The sequence below is a fragment of the Salarias fasciatus genome, chromosome 17 (assembly GCF_902148845.1).
Source record: "Salarias fasciatus chromosome 17, fSalaFa1.1, whole genome shotgun sequence".
NCBI lineage: Eukaryota > Metazoa > Chordata > Actinopteri > Blenniiformes > Blenniidae > Salarias > Salarias fasciatus.
The window spans coordinates 4,157,256-4,166,837 of NC_043761.1; the positions used below are offsets into that span (position 1 = coordinate 4,157,256).

Sequence of the window (9,582 nt, forward strand, 5' to 3'; positions counted from 1 at the left end):
ATCAGAACACAGGTGGTCAAGCATTCAAATATATTGATTCCCCCAAAATGATCTCTGTGTCTTTGTGAAGATGTAATTGAGAACTGTACAGCACAGAAAGCCAGAAAAGTGAAACAATGACTTGAGAAGTGTACTCTGTTAACACTTAACATATTTGATTGATGCAATTTAGTGGTCTGATCAGCAAAGAAAAAAAAAACTTTGTTAAAATCCTCTAAAGCAGGAAAAATGTGAGTATGTTTTACCTGTTTTCTCATTGGAGCCTCTGAGCGAGCGTCAAAAGCGATGAAGTGAAACCTGTCACTGAGATGTTCCCTCGTTGCTCCACCAGGAACCCCAGCCAGCCAGCCAGGCCCTCAAAACACCAAGGTCATTCACACAGAGATATGGACCCTTCTGTACTCTCTCTCTCACTCAGTTTTGTCTTTGCGAGTGAATAACTGATGTGCTTATTTTCTGTTAGGTTTAGTTTCAGCATTCTGAAGCATCTTGATACCATAGAAGAAGACGTCCTCTCCACTGACACCATCATCCAGCAAACGGCCGGAGATTCTGCAGTTTTCTTTATGTTTCTAAAATATCGACGCAATCTTTGGAAACGTTGCACTTATACTTAACTGCTTTGCATAATTTCCTATATTTTCATGCTGTAAATAGCTTTTACAGTAGTCAATACTGATGGTTTTCCTATGAATTCCTTTGAAAAGCGGATGAAGCGATTGAAATTAAAGTGGAGCCACCACAGATAGAACACTGCAGTGGAAACGACAGGAAGGTTTTTCCACGTCTGATTCAACCTGTTGAAACTTGCTGAAGGTCATCCAAGGTTTATCCTGGCCAACCGAATCTGTAACTGATCCTCCTGCAAACCCCTCAGAGGGCGAGAGCTTTTTCTCCTAAAATTCCACATGAAGAAATAAAAAAAATTATATATACAGTATATAAATGAAGTGATGATTTTTCTGTTCACTTTAGGAGTTCTGTACACACTGTGACTCTGATCTGGGAATAATTAAAGACACTGAAAGCCAGTCTGCTCGTCTTGTCTCTTTATTCATTCTGACATATGATTCTGTACTACCATATCGAATTAAGGCCAAAACATTTAAAATCAACAAGATTCAGATTTTCACTCTGACATTGTGAGTTCATGGATTCTACCACATTCCACCTTTATTTTTGAGCCTTGATTAAACGTTTCTAAAGTACTTCAGAGTGAAACACAAATGAACGCAAATTAAATTCTCAGCATGAAGTCCAAATCATCCAAACATGTTGAGGATGCAATAAATCAGCTGAATGAAACTTTACATCCTCAAAGGTATGAAAACACACACACACTTTTTATCACGGTGATTAAAATAAGAAAATAAAAACAGATCACACGTCACTAACTTCATTAAAACTGATTTTTTTTTCCAGTATCATGATAACATCACCCACCAAAACCAGAAAAGCAACAAAAGATGGTTCAAACTAACATTCAACATGTTCTGAAAATGGACAAGGACATTTTAATGTTTCTTAATCAAAATAATCATGAAATATAGCCATACAGGAAAAGTGATCAAGATAATGGTGATCACATCGTTGCAAAAGCTGATTAAACAAAGTACCTCTGTGCTCTGATGGTGTTTCTGTCATTCAGGAGAAAGTTACTGGGAATTTTCTTCGATAAGAGTCGGATCTAAGAGAATATGATGGTGACTAGTTCAAAGGATGTCGCTCTACAGTCACAGGAAGTGAAGAAAATTAAAGTCTCATTGCATGTAAAAAGACTTTTTAAGGCTTTCTTCTGCCTGCTGATATGTGATCTTTCTCCAAGTTTGAGGAATGTCAGCAGGCTTTGCAAAATACTTTTTAGCAAAGTTATGATTGTATTTGGTCATGATGTACTTCCAGTAGTCTGAAGCTTGAAGACTTCCATCTGGAAGAATATCCCAGTTGGGGAAGATTTCCCTGTATCGTTTGTAAGGATGCCTTTTATTGTTTGTTTCAGGACAAATAAAGCAAATGTCACTTACGACAGAAGACGAGCAGATGTCAGTGCAGAGTTTTTCTGTGTAAATCCCCCGGTATCTACCCAGACCCTGTGGCCGGTGTAGCGAAGCCCGGTGCTGGGTATGAGCTGCTCCTCCAGCCTCGCAGGGAACGCCGCAGAACGGACACTGCCTGCCACATCCGATCACCCTCTTGAAGAGCTCGTTCTGAGGCTGCAGGTGGAGACGCTGCAGTTTGTCCTCAAAGGTCGAGCTTCTGAACTCCTCTCTCAGAGTTTCCATCATGTCCTTCACAGAAACCGTGAGTGAGTCTGCAAACTTGTCCTGGTCGGCGTTGTTCAGGATCATAAACGCTCCAAGAGCATCATGGGATATGACCAGTTTATCACCAAGCCCCCTGCAGATGTCCTCCACAAGAGTTTGCACGTTCTCTCTGCTTTGTGTTTTGGCCGTCTGGATGGCGTCGTTGATGTGGCTGACACTTTTCTCCAGATGTCGGTTCTCAAACTCAAATGTCGTGGAGGAACTTGAAAAATGTTCCTGTATTTTTTGGAGGATCCAGTTCTTGACGAAGCTCTCGTAGGAGGAAGTGAATCTCAAGTAGTCACTGAAGTTTTGCTCTAAAAGCAAATCCAGTAGAATGCAGTACTGGAATTCCACTCGTGTGCTGAACTCGCTCTTCTTCAGCATTTCGTCCACGATAGAGAGACCCATGTGACTATTGACGAACTGCTCAACAGCAGGCTTCAGGCATTTGTTGACAAACTCTTCGGCTTTCTTCTGGCACTGATCTCGTTCATGAAACACATCTTTGAAATCAGCGCAGAACTTTGCTTTGTACTTCAGAAGACATCTGTGAGGATCTTTTTGTTGTAGGAAATCTTCGTGCATCTTCTGAAACTTTCTGGCTACGAATCCACAGATGTGCAGTTTCAGAGAAACTTCAAACTCTGTGTCCTTCTTGAGCTCTCCGTTTGTTTCCAGATGCTGGTCGATGATCTGGAGGATCTCTTCAATGTACGTGTCATGGTAATTGTTTTTTTGGTTTTGCTTTTCATCCACATATTTTGCACAAGTTTCGATGATGAAGTCGGCATTTTCTTGCATGATTTTGGTGTGCTTTTCAATATTGAAATAGTTCAACATTTTCCTGAATAATCCTTCTGCTTTATATTTAAATGGCTCCTTCCCACAATCTTTCAGGCTTTTCTTGTGGAACATTTGATGCGCCTGACTTCCCCTGTGAGCCAGATTTGCTCGCAAATGCTGAGTAACATTTGCAAAGACATCTGTCACCATTTGTTTAGGAAAAGACAGTTTGCTCAGTGTTTCAGTCCACATCTTGTCGAATTTCACCTCGAGCTCGCCGTCGCTCATCTGAACCTTCTTCTTTCGACACACGTCAATCAGCTTGCACACTGCTTTTTCTATTTCCTTGGTGTGGTTTTCCTTAATTCTGTCGAGCGTCGCCATGCCCTGCTTGATGTCCACCGCTGCCTGGAGCTGATCGAGTACAGACCTCTCCGTTTGCTTTCGAAGGCTTCTTGCACTGTTTGCAAACTCTTCTTTGTATCCTACAACCAGATAGACGTGGCCGCCTGTTTGCTTGAAGTACCGAGTTACATTGTCCAGTAGCTTGGACTCCCAGTCAGACATCACTATGACAGCTTCACTTTTCAAATAACTGTGAAATTCTGCCAAGTCAGATATTGGTGATTTTGCAGCGAGAGTACCAAAATTGGAAATCTGTGTTTCTGCATTTGTGACCCAGTCGTACATTTCTTTCTTGAACTCCCATTCCCACTTTTTGAATTCCGTGCAGAGCCTCACGTAGGCGTCCGCCACGAGGCTGTTTCTGAAGCTGAAGAGAAAGTTTTCATGCTTCACTGCATTCCACAGACTTGTCATCCATTCTTTAAACTCCAACACGTTGTTGAGAGAGGAATCGGTGTTTCCCAGGAGCTGGACGATGTTTTTCTTCAGCTCGTAGACGGCCTCGCTGTATCCCGTGTTGACGGGTGCCATCGGGGGGTTTCCAGTCCAGAGACCAGGGATGTAGCAGTTGCCAGTGTCGGGATCGTAGGCCATCACGTCAGTGAAGCTCTTGTTCTGTTCTTTCTTTTCCATTCTGGCTGCCGCCTGCGTCATCTCGTTCAACTGTTGGAAGAGCAGCTTCCGATCTCGTAAGTTCTTCTCATGGGCTGAAACATCGGAAACGTTTTGGTGAACAAAGTAACATTTTGGCTTTTTGCCCACTTCCTTCATCCGGAGGAAGGCATGCACGACTATCTGGAGGATGTCCTTCATTTCTGTTGAATTCTCCATTGCAATGTTGATGATCGTGACGTCGCTCAGGCCCACGACAAGCGTGGCCAGCTCGTTGTCGTGTTCGTAGCTGTTGTCCAGCTGGGTGAGTTCTGGAGACTTCAAGCCTTCGGTGTCAATGATCATCATGAAATCACAGTCCAGCTCTTCTTTGAGCTCTTCATCAACCCTGATGAGCAGCATGAAGGCACCGCGAGTGCATCGACCGCTGCTGACCGCGAACTGCACTCCGAACATGGTGTTCAGGAGAGTGGACTTCCCCGTGCTCTGAACTCCCAGAACCGTAACGACCAGGATCCTGTTCTTAGGCCCGACCAAGCCATTGAGCTGAGAGAGAACATCACTGACCCAGCTCAGGGGGATGTTAGAGGCGTCTCCGTCTACAAGCTCCAGGGGGAATCCGTCCAGTAGCAGCTGTGCACAGAGTTTGGGCAGGTGATCGAACTGTTCCCGTGATGAATGAGTTTCTGGAAGAGCGCGTGAAGCTTCGTAGATCTGACCCATCTCGCGGAAGAAGTGTTCGGTGCCCAGTGAACTGCTGGAGAGCTGTCGGTCGATTTCCCTGATCTCTTCATTGTTCTCAGCGTTCTTGCTCTTTTCTTTGTACTGCTCCCTCAGTCCAGACAGTTTTATGCGGGACATGTTGTCAAGGTTGATTCGCATCCACTTTAGAAAAAAGCATCTCTCCAGAGCGTGGCTTGACAGTGCGCTGATAAAGGACGTCATCGCTGTGGAAGTTTCATAGGAGTTTTGTTTCTTTCGCAGTTCATTTTTCTGCAGCTGCAGGTCACTTTTGTACTCTTCTATCTTTTGATCTCCGACCTGTCGCAGTCGAACTTCTTCCTTCTCCAAGGAAGTCAAATCTTTCCATATTTGGCCTTGCAATGGTAGTTGGTCTTCTTTGTATTTCAGGATGTCTTTGATTTCCGCAGTGATGTTGTCTGCATTTTTCTTTGCAGCCTGGCACTCTGCAGAGTCTTCATCCACCAGGATTCCCAGTTCATGGGCAACCTCAGCCATCTGCTCGATTCGCATCTTCACCTCTGTTTTCTCAACCACGTGAGTAACTGCTTTCCTCAGACGTACGACAAAGTCCGCTTCATTGATGGACTTCTTCTTCAAAATGATGTTGTTGTTTGTCAAGGACATGCCCGCCGCTACTTGTTTTAAAGCATCTGGGCTAAAGCTCCCGCTCTGCTGATTGCCCACTAAGAAAATCTCCGCCTTGCTGTTCTGGTTTGTCAGTAGTTTACACTCGGGGTCTAGACTGTCAAAGAACACAAAGACCGCTGCAGATGTTTGGCACAGAAAGGAGAACTGTGTTTCGAAAGAGGCAATGTCTCCCCTGAGGTTAGCCAAAGCCACTGGGTGGCTGAAAATATCAATGTTTTCATTGCCACAGGGAAGGTACCAGGTGATTTCAGCCAGTCCATTGGATATCCTCCGTGGAGAGTCTCCACAGTCCATGTTGTGGTGAACAAAGGTGTCGTGGTACTGCTGAGAGCTGCTCAGAAGCTTGTTGAGGATCTCTGACTTGGACAAAGAGCACTCACCCAGCCTCACAAAGGAGATCAAGGGCAGCTCAGACAGAACGATTCTGTCTTCAATGAAACCTTTGGATTCGGAGAGCGATTTGGGTCTGTACTTCTTGACAATGTCTCTCAAAGCCCACACCATCAGGGTGCTCTGATTATCGTCACAACCAGCAGGAAGCAGCAGAGGCACAGAAAACTGACACATGGACATTTTCAGGGCCAATTCCTGCTGCACAAAACCATCAGAGCACAGAAAGAGGGCAGTGACTATGTCGAGAGGGTTCAGCGCGTCAGCAGAGTCCGAGCTGCTCATGAGATGGTCCAGATCGAACCCAGTGTTCTCCAACTCCCCACATTTACATTCTGATGTACAGTTCACATTTCTCGCTGTTACATTCACCATCATCAGTTTTTTTAAGAAATACCAGGGGAGGTCTGCTTTACACCTGGGAGGCTCGTCGTCAGTGGTCTTCTTATCGATCTGAAGTATCTGACTGAGGGAAAGCTTCTTTTTGTAGAACTGCTCCAATCCCAGATCCTCCAGAAAGCTCTCCAGGGGGGTCTCTGTGGAAATCAAGTAAAACGTCAAAATTCATGCAAATGTGAAAGTAGTGTTACAGATGAGGACTGACGTCTCTCTCAGCAAGGGTACTGAAGCCTTGCATTCCAAAGTGTTCCAGTAACCGAGGGTCGACCCTGTCTCATTTACAACCCCAAACTATTTTAAAACGAGACTGTTAAAAACATCAGTCAAATGGCAATGAAAAGTAATCCAAAGACAACATGTTGAAAGTGGAAACAGTGAAATTAAATGGATTTCAAAATAAAAAGCCCATCTGGAAAGTATAGACCAGGAGTCTGCAGCCTGTGGCTCTTTAGCCCTGCTGTAACGGTTCCCTGCATTGACGACTCCCTGAAGCTGTTAGGAAAAGAAAAGGTATCTTAATTTTATTTGCACATTGGCAATTTCCATTTTTTAATGACTTATCTTCTGATGAAAAATGGATGAAAAAAAAATCGAACAGCTAAAATGACAAATGGAAAAAATGCTCAAATGCCTCACATTAAAAAATGTCCGATGTTCTAAACTGTAGTAATGAAACACCTGACATGCTTCTTTAAGAAAATTTCTCAATGGCTTCATGATGGGAAATGTCATTTTGCTCCTTATTCATTTTAGCTGAACAGGCTTGAACTTGTTTATATACTATAATGTAACATGATCATCAGGAATTTTTCAAGCTCTGCCGAATGTCTGACAAATATTGAAAAAGGATTTTGTGGATTATGTCAATCACATTGCGAGTACAAGATGAAGCAAACCACATGATATTGCTGCAGTTACTGTTTCCCATTTCAGAGTTAAACCTTCCAGTGGATTCATGACAATAAACAATAAAAATGATATTCAAAGACTTGTTTCTAAATTCTCAAGAGCAACGGCTCATCTCACTGAGTTTGTGAAGCTTTGCAGTCAATAAAATACATCATATTCAAAGACAAAGTCTTTTCTGTATTATTACAAAATAGAAAATAGAATTCTCATCAGAAAGTCCTTAGGAATCTGCTTTGATGCAAACTTTATTCCTTTTTGGTGTTTATAATGTTTCCTAAATTTTAATCACAAAGAAATTTGGTTTAAATTTTTTTTGTATTTTGGTTTTATCTTTATCCGTTTCTGTGTCATCTCCATTGATTGTTGTATATAGTTCTCATCTATGCATTTTGATAAGAGATTCCTATCACAGTCCTGATTAATGAATTTTAAGTATTTCACATAATTGGTGTGTTTCATGTAGAAATTTGCTAATACTTTTTTTTTTAAGTTCAAAAGTCTTCCTATGCTCCTTTACAGTGAACTTTGTAGTCATTTGTGGTTGTTTGTGGAGGTTAAAATAAATAAAAATGACCAAAATCCTGGCCGTTGGTCATGTTCTGCAGGTCAGTCGCTTGTTCAGGTGATATTTACTGAGAAACATGTTAATCCAGGTCAGAAGTCACTTGCCAGGGATCACTATGAAAAACATAATCTACGTTATCGCATGTAATGAATTGTTCTCGTACATCACCTTGTTTGACAGCGGCACTTGTGGTGCGACTGTTTGTTCTGTTCATGGTGAAACATATTGGGCTGAAACTTGCAAGACCCATTAGGACACCCCTGAACTGCCTCTTTCTGTCTCCTCCTGCTTCTCCTGTCAATTCAACCCAGGAAGTCACATTTCGTTCACTACACAGAGATCTGAAGGGATTGTGGTCATATTCTGATTCTGTGTTATCCCGACACTTCTGCTCTGTTCAGAGCTGATTTCCATTATTTCATTTAGACAGACTGAAATTGTTTGTCATTTATCGTCAGAAAACAAATGTCCTGTAATTTATGCGATGTCCTGAGGACAATATTTTTCTTCAGAAGAGACATGGTTCTACATATGGAAACTAAAGTTGTGTTCCGCCATGTTTGACTTTATTTTTGTCACTTCCACAATAGGCTGATTTTTCTAAAATGTTGACTGTGACGAGTTGGTGTCATGGAGGGCTGCAGAGCCAACTCTGTCTGAGCGGCACACCTGAGAGCCATCTTTAACAACAACAGCTTAATGACTCACCTAACCAGTCCCTCTGTGTGTGTGTGTGTGTGTGTGTGTGTGTGTGTGTGTGTGTGTGTGTGTGTGTGTCAGTTTTCATTCTATCTGTGCTAACCGCGGCATTATGTTCGAACCTTTCACTCAGCAAACACAATGCCATTCATGTTCAGAAACAAAGTCCATTTTTAAAGTAAAGGGCACGTAAGGAAATAAACCAAGGTCAAAAGGTTTGTTAATTTGAACAATATATATTTATATACGTAGAAAAAATTAAAATTTGAAACTAAATGTTCCAGCTTTGAAAATAAGTGTACGAAAGGATTTCAAAAATTCTTTTGATAAAGTCTCTTATTTATATTTCATTCATAAGCACATTTTTTTTTAAATTAAGGTTTTTTTTCCCACTTATTTAAATGGAAAAAAATGATCATACTCATTTTTATTTTTAATACAGTGGGTTAAAAAAAATCAAGATCAAACTACATTTTTTTTCCCCCTCAGTCATTTGAACCTGTCCTTTGTAAATAGTGAAACGACAGCGTTGGCTGATGTCGGGGTTATTTGACCTGCACTCCAGTAACTTACTGTCACATCGAGAAGAGTCTGTTTCCTTCAACTCCTGATCAAATGAAGCATCCAGTGCATCGAAGAACACCTTGTTAAAGACAAAAAGAAAACATAATTGCTCAAACTCTCCTTTGACCTTTTCAATCCATTTGTTGTGATAGAGTTGTGTCTGTTTACCTCTCCCTCCTCCTCTGAGCTGTCCATCCTGTCTTCTCTCTCGGTCCTCTCACACTGATCTGGATCAAGCTACTGACTGAAACAGTCTGAACTCTTTCACTTTCATTTCTACAGCAGCACTTAAACGCTTGATCCAGGAAAGCAGAACTTAAGCTAACAGGGAAAACCAGTTGGCTTCTTGGCACTGATTTCTAACAGCCAATCCACATTCTGAGTCATATTCAGGAGGACACAATGTCTTCTAGTGTTGCAGGATTAAATTCAGTAAATTTGTGTTAAGATTAGGACATTCCAGATCCTTTCTGTGTGGAGTTTACATGTTTTTACTTTGGCCAAAACTATACAAGCTGGACTATTAAATGTTGATATGGTGTTTCTCTGCTGCAGTGT

At 42.0% G+C, this 9,582-nt stretch overlaps 1 protein-coding gene across 1 annotated transcript; it reads right to left on the bottom strand.

The window, feature by feature from the left end:
* Window positions 1-1,034: 1,034 nt before the first annotated feature.
* LOC115404486 (up-regulator of cell proliferation-like) lies at window positions 1,035-9,269 on the bottom strand. Its single transcript, XM_030113828.1, has 3 exons — window positions 9,193-9,269; window positions 9,034-9,103; window positions 1,035-6,424 (listed from the first exon to the last, which is right to left on the bottom strand). The coding sequence occupies exons 1-3, from the start codon at window positions 9,217-9,219 to the stop codon at window positions 1,761-1,763; spliced, it is 4,761 nt and encodes a 1,586-aa protein (XP_029969688.1). The 5' UTR covers window positions 9,220-9,269; the 3' UTR covers window positions 1,035-1,760.
* Window positions 9,270-9,582: the final 313 nt, after the last annotated feature.

Coding starts and splice junctions, on each gene's coding strand:
- LOC115404486 (XM_030113828.1), bottom strand. CDS start 9,219: ATGGACAGCTCAGAGGAGGAGGGAGAG. Junction 9,104..9,192: donor GCTCAGAGGAGGAGGGAGAG/GTAAACAGACAC, acceptor GTCTTTAACAAG/GTGTTCTTCGATGCACTGGA. Junction 6,425..9,033: donor AGACTCTTCTCGATGTGACA/GTAAGTTACTGG, acceptor TGATTTCCACAG/AGACCCCCCTGGAGAGCTTT.